A 20246-nucleotide genomic window follows, 5' to 3' on the forward strand; every position below is an offset into this window, starting at 1 on the left:
AGTAGTGTGATTTGGCAGATAACCCAACTGCCACCAAGAATAGCCCTCTCATTAGCCTGTGTAGTTTCCAGAATGACCCTGTTAAATTATCAATATGCCATTATAGGGACCAAAATATGAGGGTGCTGAGAAGCTGAACAATTTGCCACTGCTTACAAGTTATGCTCTTGATTATTAACCTGATTTATTGATTTACTGGCTTTGATTTTAAAAGTTTAGCTAATACGATGTTGAGCTAAAAGTAGACAGTGGGGAAGTACACCCACTCTTGGTATGGTTTACAATGTGCCCAGCATTGTACGGAGCATTTGGTATGAATTCCCTCATTTAATATTGATAATCACTCTAGAAGGGAGGCAGAATTGTGACTGTTATTCAATAGATGAGGAAACTGAAGCACTGAGTGTTTAGGTTACTTGCTGAAGGTCACATATCTAGAAGTTGCAGGTCAGCTAACCCAGGTAAGCTCTAGTTCTAAAGCCCACACAACACTGCCTCTAATATTTGGAGCCCAAACATGCCTATTGCACTGAACAAAACAAAACCCTGGTATAGAAGCAGTTTGCCTCCTTACAAAGCAGTTCATAGTTTAGGGAGTGGGGGAATAGACCATAAGGTATACACTTCAGAGCTCAGGTCTCTGCTGCAGAAGCCTTTATTGACTGAGATACCTTGGTGAAGTCTGGGGCATCTTCTGAGCATACTGAGAACCTTTCTCTCCTGAGCAAGGGAGGTCAAGGAGAGGTGCAGAGGCCCCCCCAAGAAACTCTCCAAGAGAACCTTGTGATATAATCTGACTTAAACATTTGAAACTAGAAAGGACATTTGGGGGTCACATAATCGAATACCCTTATTTTATAAATGGGAAGAGGTGAGGCATAGAGAGGGGTAGTTAGTTATATAGCTGGTTAGTAGTGGCAGGGTGAGGGCAAGGTTTTTTCTTCCATAACATATTGCCTCCATTATATGCATGGAAGAATTAACTCTGAACAAATCAGAGATTTTTAGCAACTCAGGTTGAGTCAACCAACTCTAAATATCACCACTTTTTTTCTAGTTTAATTGGAACACAAAATTACAATTCTGAGGTCATGTTTTCAGGACTCATTTACTGGCTGTCAGAGGATCTGGTTGTCCTCACTGATTTTGAGTTCAGAGATTAAAAATGTCCCCAAGCAGCATAAATGTATTGAACCTTCTCTGACAGTATTTGTATTTTCGTCTGGCACCAGCTCTGGGCTAAGGGGTTCCATCTGTTTACTTCCCACTGTGTAAAGTAGACCTGCCTTTGACTTGCCTGACATTTGTTCCTTCCAACTTCCAGGGGAAGGCCCTTGTTCTAGCATAATAGGGTTTGGTGAACAAGGTCATTTCACCGTCCCATGTATCTTGCTGATTTCGGACTATAGCCACTTCAGACACAAAAGCCTGATTTTGGCTGGCCTCACCTAGTGAACATTTTAGGCGCAGCAGCCAGTGATCTCTGCAGCATGATCAAGAGCTTTCTAACTGCTTTCTCCTCCCTCCCCTCTGTGTTTGATGGCCAAGGCAGGGAGGCCCTCCCTGCAGGAGCTTTTCAGAGGACAAGGAGAGGGTGAGCTACCTCTGGCAATAGTGTTTCCTTCAGCTGAAGATAGGAAGGGGAGCACATCAGGACTGGGGTAGGGGTGAACCTTGATGGACACTGTCCGGGCCACAGTGGTAGCTGGGGAAGGCAGCCAAAATTTCTGAGCTAAGAATAGTGAGACCTCATTTGGGTTTATCGTATTAACACATTTCACACTACATTTCTTAATGGGCTGCCTTGTTGGATGGCATTTTTAGTCACCTTTGGAGCCTGCTATTGAAAAATTCCTTTCTTGTTTCTTTTAAATAACCTTCTTTGGTGTTGAACTTGAAAAGTTTGTCAGATGGAAATGTTTATGTTCCCTCATCTCAGCTAAAATAGCATAAAGATGAAAGTATCTAACACATATATTTACTGAGTACCTGGAGGGATATAATTCAGAGGATGCAGCAATATCTGAGCTGCCATCAGCGATGTAGCTCCTGCCTGATGTAGGCTGTATGCATGCCAGGATAAAATGAATAGTCCTCTGGCTGTAATCAATTTACTTCATTCAAACAATTGGCAATTGTATTTTCAAGCAACTGCCAATTTCGTCCGCTGTACCAAGTTTTCCCAAAACACACAACTGAGGACCAACAGCAAAGATATTAACAATAAAAAAGGACATCTGCTGCAGTGGTCATTGTGGGGACAACAGAAGTCTCTTGAGAATCTAGCCAAGTCTGAGGGCACTCACCCCACCTGAGGCTCTCCACCCCTCATCTTCCTGAACCATTACTCTCCCTTACCTGGAATGAAGTTAGCATTTAAAAATATAGTAGAGATGCAATATGTGGAATGTCCTTGCAAAGAATCCCAACTAATCAGTTCCTACCTACATGGATTCCATGAATAACTGGATTTCTTTCTTATCCCCTTTTTAGACAAAGGTCAATAAATAAAGAGCTGCAGTGATTGCCTTAGGACTCTGCTCAAGACATCTGGAGACCTGAGTTTTAGTGCCATTTCTGTGATTGGACCTGTGACCTCAAGCTGTCTCCTCTCTGAATCTCTGTTCTTATAACATTGAGATGTTGTTGAAAGGTCCCCAATTTAATTCCCAGTCAGGGCACATGCCAGGGTTGTAGACTCAATTCTTAGTGGGAGACGTGCAGGAGGCAGCTCATCAATAATTTTCATCATTAATGTTTCTATCTCTCTTTCCCTCTCTCTTCCTCTCCGAAATCAATACAAATATAGTTTAAAAAATACATGTTGCGCTGGATGATCTGATCTCTAAGGTCTCCTCTGTCTATAACAGTTTATATTTCCAGTACCATGGTTTTAATCTTAGAAACATTTTTTTCTAAGCTCAGTACATTCAGCCTATAGTCTCTTACACCTTCTGTATCTCCAGTCCTGCTTATGAAAATAATATTATATCTAATTTTAAATACGTCAGAATCATACTTTCCTTCATAGTTTTCAGAGCACCTTCACATTCATTCTCTCATTTGATCTTCATAAAATCTCTGTAAGGTACACAGATCAGGCATTATTATTCCCATTTTATAGATGCAGAAATGGAGACCTAGACAAGTAAAATAACTCAAACATCATAGGGCTAGATAATTTCAGAGATGGAATAAGAACCCAGGTATTCTGACTCCAAGTTTTGTGCTTTATTCCTTCGTTAGATGTTATATTAATAATGGCATCTAATATACCAAGCACTTTCCACATATTTTATCATTTAATTTTTACCACAACCCTATGATGTGGGCACTACTATTTACCTGACTTGTCAGACAGAATAACTGAGGTTTGGAGGGGTTAAGTTTCTCCCCTGTGCCTATGCTACAAGAAAGTGATGGATCCAGCATCTAAGCCCAGAGAGTCTGGCCTTGAGCATAACCACCATTGCTATATTGCCTGTATTGAGTTATATAACATGTACCTTAAAGAGGATGGAAGGTCAAGATCTCAATTTGGTTGCCCTATCTGGTGGGGGAATAATGATCATTCCAGGAGGTCAAAGCATCATTGTAAACCTCAGTGACTTGGAAATCCATTTAAAATGCACCAAATTGGGTAATGATTATAAAAATTATGGCCTATGTATGTCATAAAATGACACTATGTGATATAATAATTTATAGACATTAAAAAATCAAAATTTCAAAAAACATTTAAGGGGTCTGGAAAACTGTTCCCTGTATAATATAAAGTTAAAAGGGCAGGATACAAATCTGTGCAAATGGTAAAACACAATTTTGGGTGATTTTCTACTTCACTTGGATGATTTTTATTATCTATATTTTGAAGGTTGTTTTTTTTTGCAAGTAGTATGGATAATTTTACATTTTAACTTCTAAATTATTAAAAATGTCATATATTTAAAAATCTATTTGGGGTAATATGACTATAACTTTTATACATGAAATAATTCAGGAAAAGAAGGTATCAGCAATGGTAATTCAATAAAACCTGTGGTGCTGCTTCAGTACAACAGGGTGCTGGTATGATTGTAAAACATGGTGGAAAATACACTGCTTCTGGGAATCTGGCCGTTTAGATTCTCATCTTGCTTCAGCCACTAGGGAGCTGCATCACCTTTGGCAATTCTCTTCTTTCTTGGCCTCACTTTCCTCATCCACAAAATGAGGTAGTTGGACTAGAACTACTTGATCTTTCTCCAACAGTGTGATCTATACTAGGATTTCAAAACTTTGTTTTGCTCACTCCTGGCTATAAATCAGAGGGTGATCAAATGACAGGTTAACACTGGGGGCAATAATTGGAAGGTACCATTAACCATGGCTCCTGAAACTCATGCTTTACTGCATTGCTAATTCACTTGCTGTGTATTTATTTTTCCTCTCAGCCACCTATTAAAAAAAGGACAGGGCTATCATGTGGGAAAATATCCTACATAAGTGCCAAAACTTGGAAGACCTATGTTATAATCTCAGCTCATCCATTCAATAGCTGTGAGACCTTGAGCAAGTCATTTAGTCTCTGTTCCCGTTTCCTCACCCAAGAGGAAAAAAAAAAAAATCAATGATCTCATGAGTGGCCTTGGATAGGAAAGAAGTAATGCAGGTGGAGTAAGGGCACTCTGGAATATGAAGGGAAAATTTTCTTTTGTTCATCACCTAGGTTTGGGTCTGCTGAAGATACCATGCCGGGCCCTAGCTGGTTTGCTCAGTGGATAGAGCGTTGGCCTGTGGACTGAGGGTCCCAGGTTTGATTCCAGTCAAGGGCACATGCCTGGGTTGCGGGCTTGATCTCCAGTAGGGGGCGTGCAGGAGGCAGTCGATCAATGATTCTCTTTCATCATTGATGTTTTATCTCTCTCTCCCTCTCCTTTCCTCTCTGAAATCAATAAAAATATATTTTAAAAAAAGATAGCATGACGGTAAATCAGCTCCAGCATACAAAAAAAGAGAGGGTAGAAAAAAGACTACATTGCCTGGTAGTTCTCAGCAGGACCCTTTCTAGTGAGTCTGTGCTTGTGGAATCAGCTGGTTAACCTTTGCTCTGGAGAGAAATGGAGACTGAAATGCTGGAAAATCACATTAGCAAAATTTCTTTTTTAACCTTTTCCATATCCCTTTCCTTTGCTATTTATGGTCTGACTTAGGCAACAACATCAAAAGAAGAAAATTCATCCACTCAAACTGATATGCTCTAAACTTCTATCCACACATCAACCTTAATTAAAATAACTCAGAAAAATCACGGCTGGGAGAGCTCAACTGGCACCACATTTTCCCACGTCTAAGTGAAGATTCCAGGATATGCTTTTCCACTCTCCCACTTTCAACCACATTAAAATAGACTTTGCATTTGAAGAAAGGTTGTTCTTTCCTTCAAGCCAAGGAAAGTGCCAAGATTCTTATATTACTATCCATGCTGCTTTATTCCAAATGTATCTATTTCAGATAAAAGGCCAGAAGGGACCATGTCCTTCTAGACAATTCTACTTAATAATGTCATGATTAAACCTAGTACTGTGTATACCCTGGCATTGGGGGGCATCGAGTCAATTCTTTCTCCTTTTCTTTGCCCCAAAGCAAATCCCTCATGCCTGAAGCAGCCGTATGAGTATATTCAGTGGTGGCCCCATCTAAACTTGTTCCAGCTAGATTCACAGACAGTACAACTTAGTTTGGAGGGCTTTAGGGATAGTCGTAGATGGAAATAATCTTTTTTGTGGTTTGATTTTGACTAGTTCTATTCCTTTCCTCCACTTACCAATAACCCCAGTACTCTATTAATAATATCTACCATTTATTGAACATTTACTATACACTAGGCATCAGAGTAAATATTTTACATGGATAATCTCATTTAATCTCAACAAGAAAGTTATAGGATATTTACTATTCTGTTCACCTTCATTTCACAGATGAGAAAACTGAAGGTTAAAGAAGTTAAGTAATTTGCCCAAGGTCATATAAACAGTAAGATAAAGAACCAATATTCAAATGCAGGCAGTCCAATTTGAAGCCATTCTTTGCCCTCTGGTTGCTTCCAGACTAAGTAGCTAAGTAGGAGAAAGAGGCTTCTACTAGGCAAGGGTCAAACAGCAATCCTGGCTTCAGAGAGTTAGGTGCAAAACTCAAGGATCATGAGTACATGTATATAGGGCTGGGAAGCTCTGGGTTTCTTTATGCAAGGAAAAGTTCAACTTTCCTCACTGTTTTCTTCTCCTTGTGTTCTATTCTACAGGCAGTAGAAAGAGGAACTTGGAATAGTGAGAGCTGGTACCAGAAAGTCAAAGGGCACCCTTGGTAACTCTTGCACAAAGTGGACTGAACTCTTTTAAAAACCAACAACACAAAAAAACAACTTTAGCTTTCATTTTGTTTTGTCAATTCTCACCCGAGCATATTTTTTTTCCATTGCTTTTTTTAGAGAGAGTTGGAAGGGAAGGAGGGAGGGATAGAGGGAGAGAGACAGAAAGAGAAACATCGATGTGAGAGAGACATCCATTCGTTGCCTCTCGCACACGTCTGAGTGGGTTGGGGATAGAATCTGCAACCCAGGTATGTGCCCTTGACTGGGAATCAAATCTGAGACCCTTTGGTGCATGGGCCGATCTCTTCCACTGAGCCACACCGGCCAGGGCAAAAACTTGTGTGTTTTAATATTGATTTTTAGAGAGTGAGGAAGGGAAAGAGAAAAACATTGATCAGCTGCCTCCTGCATGCACCCCCACCAGATACTGAACTCACAACCCAACTATGTGCACTGACCAGGAATTGAGTCCACCACCTTTTGGTGCATGGGATGATGCTTCAACCAACTGAGCCACAGTGGCCAAGGCTGAACTAAACTCTGGATAGAGGCTGTGATATTTAGTCAAAGGGTTGTCTAGACTCAAAGATGCACCAGAAGTGGGTCTCTGTTGAATTATAATCTGGATGGAAAGACACTACAATAATTATCACATACTAAGTGTCACCAGGAAGTAGGTAGGACCAGGGAAAGATATATGCAATGTGTGCATGCCAGGGCAGTGCCTGCTTTAGAGAAGAATTGATAGTATGGAGTGTCTCTCTTCTCAGTTTCTTGGGGTCTTGACTATGAGGCCCATGGATAAATCTCACTCACTAATGGCCCTGTAGTACCCAAGGAAATTAAGGGGAATCCCCCAGGGAGGCTTTGAGTAGTTCCTTGCTGCTTTTCCTTGTGGCCCTCAGTGGCAGTCCCATTTCTAAGAGAAACTCTAGGGCAGTGATGGCGAACCTTTTGAGCTCGGCGTGTCAGCATTTTGAAAAACCCTAACTTAACTCTGGTGCCGTGTCACATATAGAAATTTTTTGATATTTGCAACCATAGTAAAACAAAGATTTATATTTTTGATATTTATTTTATATATTTAAATGCCATTTAACAAAGAAAAATCAACCAAAAAAATGAGTTCACGTGTAACCTCTGACACGCGTGTCATAGGTTCGCCATCACTGCTCTAGGGCCTTGGCTGCAGAGTCAAGGTGGCTGGGTGGATGGCCTAACTGCTTTTTTTCTAAATGGACGTGGGTGCCTCCTGGGCTTTTTGGAAATCAGGGAGACTACTGTGTACTCTTTAGATATTGGATTGTCACAGGATAGCAGAAACAATGACTCATATTGTGATTAAAAGTAGATGGAATTAGAGATGAAGATAGTTATTTGGTAAAGAAGACTCTAGGTCTTCCCTTGAATCTGTATCCTTAGATTATGCAGAAAAATGCATCTCTCAGTTCTTTGACAATAGAGTATCTGAGTAGCTTTCACTCACAAGAAGCAAACTGGGTGAGCAAATTTGGATGTATGAGTGAGAGATGTAGGAGGTCAGGATGGTTGCTGGGTGATTTGAAGAAGTGCTGTGATGGCTTTCTTGGCAGAAAAAAATAATCTTGGGCTTGGGAAGGAGCTTGACACTGTAGAAAGGCTCAGAGGGCAGGTGTTCAAGAAGGAAGTCTAGCCCCTAAAGTGACAAGGGATTTTACTTTTCAACTGAAACTAGGTTTCTGTTTTTAGGACAAAAAGCTCTAAGGATTTTAGGCTAATGATTATGTTGATAATAATAATATTCAATATGTGCCAGGCACCATTCTAAGTATTTTATGTGAATTTATGAATTGTCTCATTAAAACTCTCAACAACCCTATGAGGTAAGGACTATTGTTATCCCCTCTTTATAATTAGGAAATTTGAGTCACAATGAAGTTAAATAACTTGCCCTAAGTTCTCACACCTAGTAAGTGGAAGAGTTGAGATGTGGACAAGGAGAAGCTACAACTGGCTAGAATTATTTTCCACTGGTTTCAAGAATTCAATATTTTATAATCTTATAAAGAAAATAGATGGATATGAAGAGAATTTTTTAGATGTAGAAAAAAGAATTTGAGAGGCTTTGTTTTGGATGAGTCTTCCCTAGTAAGAAATGAAGTGAAACTGTTACTAGAATAGGAGATAGTAGGAATTGACAAATTAGTGATAATATGTCCAAAATGGCAGTCTCCTCAGAGATTATCCAGGATAACCTTCCCATAAAAACTAGAACTAGAGAAGAGAGTAACTTGTCCAAGGTCATATAGGCAGTGGTGGCAGAGTTGAGACTGGATCCCAGATCTCCTTATTCCTGCTCAGAATATTGTTGTGTCTACTTCAAGTGTACTTATTCCATAGACCCTTAATCCCACTTTTACTGCTTCCTAAGGCCATAAGAAACATGGTATCTCAAATTTTATATTTTTCTTATTTACTTTATAAGACCCCAGCACAAATTGTGTCATATATGTGGGTTATTTAGTCTGAATATATAACCTTGAGGTGGTCATTTACCCTTGTTGGGAAATACATAGTGCAGGAACGATTATCTAGCAATTAGAAAATCTAGTCAAGAAGTGGTTCTACCAGCACTTCAGGTATCTTTATCTTTAATGAACACCAGGGGTTTTGTTAATTAACATCCAATGTTTTCATTGGTGAAATCAGTAGTGTTCAACATATGTGGATTGGCTAGAAATATGGTAGAGGAATTCCCAAACTTGCAGAAAGAAGATATAAGGATCTAACAAGATCTATAGTGTTATCCCTTAGAAATTGTACCTTAGGCTTAAGTTATAAATTACTCTGTGGGCATCCATGAATAAGGATTCTTAGTTAGCTGCATCCTGACACTAGAATATTGTTTTGTCTACCTCGAGTGTACCTTCATGCAAGGTGCTGTTGGAGCACCTAAAAGGATAGGAGCTGGACTTGACTGAGTCCACAGAACAGGCTGTCCAATTATTTTCATGCCTCTTTGCCATTATTTTAATGAGAAACAGAATTTTGTTTGAGACTTACTTTAATACCTGGTGGTGAGGTTATGGGGGAAAGATCTATAGCCCTCATTCTAACCATGGCAAGCTACTGATATCCAACAAAACATAACCTAATGATTTTGAATGACCAAATTGGCAGGTCAATTTACAACTTCAGATAACTCTATTTTGGATCCCAGTCTAAAGTGAGCCTCTTTCCTGGGGGTCTATAGGAACCTCCTATTCCCCTGTATCATTCCCTTGAATTCCTGTTTCTGACCTGCTGAGCACTCGCTAATAACCCTGTGCCAGCTAATAATCCTGTGCCAGCTTTCTGACCTTGCTGCAGGCCTCAGCATTGCCTAGGGGAAGGTTAGTTAGAATAGAGCTTCCATTGAACCATGAAAGGACACTGGATATACAGTGTATATATGTAGGGCTATAAGTATGTGCACAAAGGAGAGAAGGTTCTGCCATATTGAGGTACCTTGATGATACACTAAGAGGAGAAAGTCAAAATAGGATTTTGACTAAGAAGAGCTTTTCTGTCTACTCTATGGTTCCCAGTAATTATAACTACCAGTTAATTGAGCTTCCCTCAGCCAGTAACTTAGCTGCTAGAAGGAGGTGGATAGTGTAGGTTAGAGATCAGAAATTTGCACCTACCACCTACCACAACACAAGTCCTGCTGTAGATGTGTCATGGTACCACAGTGGTTTTAAAAAATGAGGTTGAATGTGTTTGGATTTGGACATGGACTCTGCAGATTGCCACAGGCCCTACCACTCTATACCTGGACCAATTTCCACATTTATGTGATTTACCTGACTCCTATAATCATTTGCTATTTCAACCCTAGTTGAAGCTGAGTCCAAGCTCTATAGGCAGGAAGATCTCAAGTAAAATCTTGGCTTCACTAATTAGCCAGCTGTGTGACCTTGAGCTAGTTGCTTATAATAATTTTGAGCTACCGCTGATTCTTTTTTATAAAATGTTGTGATGATTACATGAAATAAGTCAAAAGTGCTTAGTGCAGTGTCTTCCACATTTTATGGGCTCAATGAACGGTATTGCTATTATTTCACTCCTGATTTTTAAATTTGTTGATAGCAAGTATGGCACAATGAATGCTATAGAAACTGATTGAATTACTGAATGCTTTATAAACTGATTGTAATACATCTATTTTTAACAAATGGGTTGGCATTTGCCATGACATCTAGTTTATAGCATGGCTAAGGACCAATCATTAGCTAACATGCAAAGAAGGGAAGAATTATTGTCAAAATAAAAATAATTTCCTTGTTTTTAATTACCATCTCAAAGAGCATTTTTACTTTACTTCAGAGACTATGACTTGAGACTGGTCTCTTATTTCTTTCAAGTCTCGAATTTCTAACCTGAGAGCCAAACTCACTAATGCTTGCATAGGCCAACAGCATATCACTTATTTACAGAAGTAACATATGTGTAAGTTCCTGGTACAATGTCTGAAGCTTAGTGGGTCCTCAACAAATAATCATTCTGAATCAAAATATCTCTATTTGCAGTACCAAGGTTTATGAAACCAGTGATTTCCAAATTGAGTGTGCATTAGAATTACCCACAGAGCTTGTTAAAAAGGCCTATCCTCATTTTTTTCTGATCTAATACATATAGAGTGTGACTTAGGAATTCATTGTTTGATAAGCATCTTTAGTGATTCTGATGTACGTGGTCCAATTCAAGAAACACTGTTTTAAACCAACAAAAATTAGCTTTGGAAATAGCAATGAAATATAAGAATATTTGAGAATCTGTTACAGGTTATGGCTGACTAGCTGTCAACATTCTTTCTACCTTAAATTTACTAAGGTTTTCAACCATACAGAGACCCATACCCACATCTACTCAATTTACTCCTCTGTGGGCTGGACCCTGATCCATTTCTGTCTCATCTATTGCTGGGAGCCTGATCTCCTTTTGGGCAGCTGAAAGGATGAGAGCCCTGGTTGCAATGAGTAACTGACAAGGTAGAACAGCCAATCATGGATAATTGAAAGAAGACTATTTTTTATTGCAGCATTTTTTAAAAGTTAAAAAAATCCTCACCACCTCCGTCACAAATTGATTTTACTTCTGAAAATATTCCACAGTAAGTGTGGGGAATCCAGAGGCTAGATTTTATTGTTGCTAATAACCATGCACATTAGAGGCAACAGACCCACTAACATCTGAAGGGTGTGACTTGAAGAGTCAAAGGCAACTAAAATCTTAGTCAATAAACTACCAGAATTTATCCATGAAAGTCAAATGTTGCAAAATAGGTGTGTATTTGAGGGACTCTTCCTCATTTTCAAGAGTCTTCCAATGCCCTCTGCATGCATATCATCCATTTGGTGCCCCACTTCCTTGGGCAGATGCTTTATTCTAGGACACTCACCTGTCTTGAAAAGCCTCCTCTGAGGATCCTGAAAAGTAATAGGTGGTAATCTGATGTAAGAATTTTTCTGGAAATATTAATGGCTAATAAGGATTTAACTCATTCCCTTCCAGATAGCATGCTTTCATTTTAGCACAGGCCTTCAGTGCAGTAACACAAATAAAATAATTTGTGGAATTTTAGACTAATGGCAAACTGATAGGGGACAAAATTTTGGGTAATACATTGTCATTTGATAGTCCTCAAATGACGGTGGGTAAGCTCTTAATGGCTTCCCTGTAGCAGTCTTCAGCTTAGATATGTTTGAAAAGTGATATTGCTTCCCTTTCCTCCCCTCTTCCTCACAATGAGTACCTGACATCGGCCTTGAAAATGGAGTCAATTTTGGGGGTTCATAGGGAGGCAGACAGAATTCAGGTTGTGTTGTATTTCTTGTTTCTAACCCTGTTTAAGGAAAGTCAGACAGCTGAGGAGCAGATGCTACTTGTCCCCTTCTGTCATGCCTTGACCCAGAGAGGCAAAGTGAAAAGGCAGTTGAAACTACTTGCCAACCTTAGCTTTCTTGGGCAGGTTGTTTCTAAAAGGTACACTTTAGGGTGTGTCAAGAAGCCAAGATACTGTCATCCTGGCTCATGAGCTACCTCTCCTCTTAGCCTGTCTTCCACTCTTCACTTCAAATTCCTACAAAAAGCAATTCTAAATAGATGGTCTCATCAGATATCTAATCATGCCACCTACAGACGTGGCTGAAATGAACACAGCATTGTTGGGACTAGATTAGAGATATTCTTGAGTCAGAATAAGTCAAATGTGTCTCTTACAGAATCTTCTGTGTAAGGGAAGAAGGTACAAATGTGGGTAAGAGCTTGTCTGGGAGAGCCATCTTCTTTAGTAATCACATGCTCTCTGCTCTGGACTCTACTTACTCAAAGTGTGGTTTGAGGACCAACAGCACTGGTATTATCTGGGAACTTGGTAGGAATACAAGTTCTTGGACCCCATCACAGATCTATTGAATCAGAATTTTCATTTTAATAGGATCCCCAAGTGATTGCTGTGCACATGAAAGGTGAGAAGTGCTGCTGTAGACTGACTTGTGCCCCATAAGTTTAAGGGGTCATTACCAGCTGTGTTTCCTCTACCCATCCTTATTCTTGCTCCTGCACCTCCTCCAAATAAGGGCAGACGATTGTCCTGTTGAGGATAATAGCTAGATACCAGTGGTAGTTAGGAACTGAGAAGTTATTTCTCTGACCAATGTTTGAATGGAAATCCAGCAGAGAGTGTTCTGGTTATTTCCATGGGGAGAGAAGCCAAATGTACACTGAGACAAGGCAAGGGAGGGATTGATGGAGTCAGAAGATGACACTACTTGGCTAGGCTTCCAAGTCCCTCCAGAGCTACCTTTAAGCATCTATAAGGGGGATGCTGCCTTGTAATCATTGCATTCCACATGCCATCACAGGGAAAGAAAACTCAGTTGGAGATCCAGCTTCCCTACCACGTTTCCCCTTCTCTGACCTCCTTTCCATGCCAGGGCATTTCCTGCCAATAGCAACATAGGCACCTTCAGACTCTCCAAAAACATGTTATTGTTTTTTTTTGTAATAGACATAAATATTTACACTCTTTAAAATAACTTTATTGACATACAAAAATATATACAAACTTACCCCCTTTAGAGAATGAATCCCCATGAACTTTGACTGCTTTACAAATTACCCCCAAAGACTTTTAAATTCAACATGGTGAAGGTGCCCCAAGGTGTACTTACACCAAACCTCCCAATACAGGTTGCTTTTTACTTTGGTCTGTAGAAGTCTTCCACAACCAGAGCCACTTGACCTTTGATTTGGGTAGAATGAACATCCACTCTGTGTATCATGTACAGAAACACCCCTATTTGAGTATCTTTAAATTGAGGCATTAGGGTTTCCAGAGCAAATACTTCCCTGTTAGATACATTAACCCTCTTATCACAAAATTTAAGCTAGATTTCTATATTATATAAAAAAGCTATCATCCTCAAAGTAGAATGCAGGCCCTGAGGAGGATGGACCAGGAACAGAGATATTCTGATGAAGAAGGAGCATTAGGTCTAGAAAAGTCCATGGTAGAAAACAATCCCTAGGTAAGTTTATTGTGGATGGGGTGCCAGAATCAGGGGCCAGTCAGAGACCAGCAAAAGAGCATAAGCTGGGCAGACAGAGCAGGAGGGGAAAATAATGTCAAGACAAGAGGTAAAAGTGTGAGGGGGCAATTTCTGTTCATGTTAACCTTTTGCCAAATATTGACCCCTTTTGGGGACTGCCGCCCTAATTCAAGGCTCACCCCACACATTGGCTGAGGCTATTTGTAGCTCTCAGCCTGGAGTCCAGCCATTTCTAGAAGAGAGAAGGAGTTCCTTCTGTGTCTGTGGAACTCCCACTTCTGCTGAAGTATAGCCATCACCCCACCTAGGATTTTAATTGCACCCTCTTGTGGACATTTCATCAAATTAGACCCAAAATATCAAAGCCAAAGGAAGAAAGTTGAAGCTTGATTTTTTAAATGAACCAGGTAAAGTATACATATAATTTTCCTGACCTTCAGAGTTTTTGAAAGTTCCTTCACATATATCTGCAGTCTCAATCTAAGAAGTTTAAAGTTAAATCATTGAATAAACAGGTTATTCCCCTCTCTGAAAGTTATGAATTCTATCTTATAAAATTCTGACCCTCTTAAAATTCATGCTTCCTTTTCATCCTTTAACCAATTGTATAAAAATGACAAATCTCTTATTCACAAAGAAGACTAATAATGACGCCTCGGCAGCTTCATTTATTTTTTAATCTGTTAAAATGAAACCAGCCTATCACCTCTGACTATCCATAATAATGAAATTTAAAAATATATCAGGAGGCAAAAACTTATGATAAAATTTTCAACCATCCCCCTTTATTCTCATTTAATATTGGGGGTAGGGAGAGAAATGCAGCATTAAGGAAACTGCCTCTGATGAATTCAGAAGTGGGGGATGTGGAAAATTAGTTTTATTTTAAGGAAAAAGGTTAAAATTGCTGAGATGAAACAAACAAACAAACAAACAAACAAAACAAAACATGGCTCATTTTGCAGTATGCATAGAGAGAGAACAAAATAGTGTTCTTTGTTCCTTCCCCTCAAACCCTTCCAGGCTCCCCCATCCCACTTAAAAGATCAACAGGAAGCTGCCTTCTGGGGGAGGTAATACACTTTGCTGGAAACTCACCTTTACAACCTGCTGATTGCCATCTATTTTTATGGCCCAAATGAACAGCATCACCTTCCTCCCTCCTCTACACATAAAAATTAGATTTTTTAAAATCCATAATAAACCTTGTGAGAAGGTGAATTATATTTTTGACTGGCACCACTGAGGCGACCTCTTGGTGCTTCAGTGGGCTATGCCAGCTGGCCAGAGGAGCTGAGAAGTGAGCTAAGCCAGTGAGCTTATTGAAGCCTGGCCAGCAGACAGAGGAGAGATGGAGAGCAGCAAGGGCACAAAGATGGGGGATTGGGTATGGGAGGTGGAGCTGGAGCAGTTGACTTTGGTTAGTATGTGAAGATCTGTTTGAGGGCAAGAGCCATGGTACTGTGTGTCTTCACCGTGGTTCCAAAGATTACATGAAAAGGACAAACAGGAAAACAAAACAAAACGCACCAAAGAGCAGAGAGTAGGATAAGGGGAGACATTTCCTTCCCAAATGGACTTAAACAGTTAAATGGATCTTAGCAATTAGAATAATTAGATAATTAGATTGTGACTCTGTGGGCAGGAGACAGAAACCTGTCTTGGCTAAGTACACTTGGTAGCAAAATGCACTCAGTTATGAAAGAAGCTCTCAGTTAGCAGGTATATTTCAAATGGCTCAGAAAAAAATAAAATAAACTAATGCAGCTGATGAGTTAGAGTTAGCCAGCAAAAGGGATTTTGCCTGGGGCTCCATTAGAGTCTACACTCCCAAGTCTCACTCTCAGTCCCACCTTCACTTGCACCTCCATCAACAGATTTTTATTTAAGCCAATGCATTTAGAGCACAATTCCCTGGTGAATAACCTTTAAGGTTACATTTGCCTTTTCCTTGCTTCTTGCAAACAGTGCGTAATCCACGAGCACATTTGTTGGCTGTAAAGGTGTACAACAGCAATTTTTGCAATGACAGTGCGGAGAGGGAATATGAGATCTGTGTGCTAATGAGCTGACACTGCAGAGACTGGGGTGATGTAGTGTGGAGTGCACTACAAGTGCACAGCAGCGAGACACAGGAGGGGACTTCAAGGGAATTGAAGGCATTTCCTGAGGAATCAAGCCACTCCAAAGGACCCCGAAGTCCCTTGCTATTTTCACATCTTGCAAAGCCCTAGGAAGATCAAGTCTGTTTGGTGTTTTTTGTTTTTTTTTTTTAATTTTGTTTTATTGCTTAAAGTATTACAAAGTGTATTACATATGTCTCCTTTTTTTTGAACGAACATGTAACTTAAAAAGTGTGTACATCTCTTTTCATATATACTAATTTTGTGTGTTTGAGTGTCTCTGTATGTGTATGAGTGTATGTATCTTGAAATCATAATATCCACACCATCCCTCTTTCTGGGGTTATCTGGCCAAACTGAAAAGTATGGTAGCAAACTCAATTAATCCCTATGAAATGGAAATATGGGCTCCAAATCAGATGAGTCTCTTTGATAAACTGCAATTCACCTCTGAGCTGAGATCCCAAATGAACCACATTTCAAAGCTAGAGAGGCTTTTATTGTCTTCTTAAGACACAGAATGAAATTGGAGTCTGTCTTAAGCAAACCTCTCAAGGGTTGTGCAAAAATAAAATAAAATAAAATGGTTGCTGGTGAAGAAGTGTCTTTAAATAACTGATGCCTGGGATTCCTTGCAATGAAACCCTCAGATTACATTGCAGAGGGAGTGCAGAGAGCAGTGGCATGCAGAAGGCATTAACCTTTGTTTATTTTTTGGGTATTTGTTACTATGCCCTAAAAAATGTATGCCTGTCTCAAGATTGAGGGTGCAGGAAAAATCATGGGAAAATCAATTTTAGTGCTAGGGGAAACTGCAACTAAGAATTCTGAATGAGAACAGGGAAAAGTTTCTTTAATTTTTGCCATCCCATTCCACATTGAATCAGATAGGAGAGGTGGGTGACCAGATTTGTACTTAACTGGGATTTCCTCAAATCCTCCCTAGGTCTCCAAGGAGGGGCAGACCAGAGGATCTAGGGGTCGTTTCTCTGTGAAATATTGAGATCAATTGGGAGAATGGAACCTGGGATCACCTGCCAAACTCCAGTACTGAACTAGTATTGTATTCTGACACCTGATATATGTGATCTTCACTTCCATTAGAAAAAGACCAATCAAGACCAGGGGAATATATGAAATATACTTCCAGGGCTTTCCTGGCCTTGTGAAATGATTGTTTTCTGCATTCAGAGACTATCAGACTGTGGTTGGACTAGTCATCTTTCTTATACTAAGCTTCTAGGCAGCAGCTGCCAGGAGACAGCTTTGAGATCTGGCCTCCATTCAATGATTGTGACATTCAGAGAGGACTGTTTCAGGGACCAGAGAAGATGAAAGCTTTCCTCCCCTGTCTTCTGAGCTGTAAAGCCAGAGAGTGCAACAGGCAGCTGGGTACATACACATCACTGGTTTTTGGATATTTTTTCCTGTGTGTGTCAGTGTATGCATATGTGTGTATCTGGCATAACTGAGGGCAAGGTCACCCTTTTGTTTTGTCTTGTTGCCCAGTGATCCATACCTCTTATCTCACACTTTCAAGACCCAAACCATAACCCAGCCTTGTAAGCTTGTTAGCAGAAGTTCTGTGGATTTAGGGTGTGTGTGTGTGTGTGGTGGGGGGGTGCAGGGGAAAGTTTGACCAATTTATTTTCCTTGCCCTGAGAGGTAAGGCATTAAGGCAATTGAACATCAAAGCAGACTTATTGCCTTAGCTTAAACCTGAGCTTTTCACAAGGCAAGGATCACTTCCTGGTTGCTCTTTGAGTGGGGTTCCTGCGCTGGCTGGTGTCAATCTGATTTGAGCATTAAAAAACAACAACAACAGAGAATTAAAAACCTTGGAAATCAATAATTTCTGAGAAGTCAATTGGCATTCTTATTCCAGTCCTCATCAGTGGGAAGACACTAAAGTGAGTTCAAATGTTATTTGTTATTAATAATAAAAAATCCTGGTGATTTCAAGTATTTGATTTTAAATCTGTTCTAATTGATACTTAGGAAGCTGCATTTGAGCTTCAGCCTCTTGACAAGATCACAGTGCTGCAGGATTAAGAGTCAGTTGTGTGTTATAAGTGCTATAGAGACAGGCTGGGATTACGGAAATAAGATGCAAAATATAGACAGACATTTTGTAACTTTCACACTTAGCTGGAATTAATAAGTTCCTATTTTTGTCAATGTCGGAAAGCCAAAGAATGTCAAATACAGAGTATCACAGAAAATGTTCATATAAGGACCTGTACCTTCAGTTAAAATTTTCTTAAAGTGAATACTGTCACATTTCTTGCAATGTGCTTCACCCCCATCCTCTTGGCCTGAGTCTTAAAAGTCCAAGGAACCTGTGCTCTTGGAGACTCAACAGTTTTTGTAAATCACATATCCTTTGAGGCAGAAGAATTTGAACTCAGTCATATATAAATTTTCACACAACAGAACATAAGTATAACTTCTCCCTTGAATGAAAGCCAGAAAACAAAAAATTCCAAACTGCACAAGCCACAAAAGCAAAAACATATTTATGTCATTATCAGCCTCATTGTTGTAAAAACTTTTAGTGCAATAAGCTTAGATAAAGAATTATCAGTCTTTTTCATAAACCATTCCATTCAAGAAAAACCTGTGTCCAACAGGCTGTCATTTGGGTTCCCTTGGTTTTACTCCTCAAAATGTCCCCTTTCTAGAGGAACATTTACCATGGCACAAACAGGCATTTCAGAAATAGCTCTGGGGCTCATGAAATTCCTCCTTTTTCATATTATTTGCCTGCTGCAAGACTCCCCTCTCCACCTTTTGCTTTAAGTTAAGAAATGTGTTGTCCTTAACAATGAGGTGTCGGGTGAACAACACTAGGGGAGAAAAAAAAGAAGCAGCTTTCCAAATAGTCACCTGAGCTCTGTCCTCTCCTTTCCCCTCAGTTTTCCAGGTGTTCATCACTTGTAATCAGTTTGTAGTCTTATCAGTTCCTATCAGAACTCTCTAGGTAAGAAAGGTGATATTCTAGGATAGAAAAAGGCCAGGGAACTAAACCTGACCTGTCCTTCAAGGTCACTTGTTTGCAGAATTTCCCATATTTGGCTCCTATTTATTAGGCAATTGTCAAATTCAGCTAATTTCTACAGCCAGGTGCTAGCTTTAACAGTCAAGTAATGTAAATCCTGAATTGACTCAATCAAGAGGCTTCTTTTTTTAATCCCATCTGAAGAAATTTCCCTGAACAACCATGCTATTTTTTCTTTCCTTTTTTTTCTGCCAAAAAAAAAAAAAAAAGATGTGGGGGAGGAATTGCTGGTTTAGCACGAAGAAAATGAAACTTTTGCATCAAACATGATTCAGGAGAGAGTTTTGTGCACTGTTTTAAGTCCCTCCCTCAGCAAGATCCTCTGGAGTTGGTTTATGCCGCATGAAACCTTGATTGACTAGAGCCCCTAAAATGTCTATTGAGGCAATCACCCTTCCCCAGCACATATGCAGACCCCAAGTCCCACAAGCAAAATGCAAGTGAGGTCCCAAAGGTCCCAAAGGGAGGAAAAGCAGATCTACTTACAAGCATTAGTCACAGAAAAACTATTGGAGGAATCCAAGTGATCTACGTGGTAATTCAAATGGAAGGGCTTCTCGGTGGTGTTCTGGTTGGTGTTGTATAACTGCACGGCAAAGCGGAAAGCGCTGTGCTCCTGCACCGTATTTCTCATGAAAAGTCCACCTATAAGCAAAGGGAACCGAGATTTGGCTTGTGTCCTCCCCTCCTCCCCTGCCCAGGACAGGTTAGAAATTAGAGAGCACTGCAGATAGGAGATCCCTCTCAATGGTATGGGGGTGCGATGACAATTGATTTTCAATCAGTGTGTCTTTCAAGACTCTTGTGAACTCAAATTTTGTCCAAGAGAAACCTGGTTTTCCTCTAGACTGAAGGGGAGTAGGAGAGGCTGGAGAGAAGGGGGAAAGGGGAGAGGGAAGAGGGGGCTCCTTTGGGGTAGGACATGGAACCAAGAGTGGGACTTGGCTGTTTCTCAGGTAGTAGCTTCCTCTCTATTGCCCCCTCCTCACCAAAGCATATCTCCACAAGCTTGTTAATGTTTATCTGGCATAAAGGGAAAGGTTGAGAAGAAAAACAATTTCTTTCTCCCTGGTGCCCCCATCCTGTTCCCCATTGCCACCCATGTCCACCATTACAATATAAGGGTTTGGCTCGGTAAT

At 40.1% G+C, this 20246-nt stretch overlaps 1 protein-coding gene across 1 annotated transcript in view; it reads right to left on the reverse strand.

Moving 5' to 3' along the window:
- LOC132225065 (glutamate receptor 3-like) overlaps positions 1 to 20246 on the reverse strand; it is a 347385-nt gene that overhangs the window by 325824 nt on the left and 1315 nt on the right. The window contains 1 exon segment of the mRNA XM_059680281.1: positions 19594 to 19752. Within this exon segment, the coding sequence (XP_059536264.1) occupies positions 19594 to 19752 (159 nt within the window).

Source organism: Myotis daubentonii, chromosome X (assembly GCF_963259705.1).
Source record: "Myotis daubentonii chromosome X, mMyoDau2.1, whole genome shotgun sequence".
Lineage (NCBI taxonomy): Eukaryota > Metazoa > Chordata > Mammalia > Chiroptera > Vespertilionidae > Myotis > Myotis daubentonii.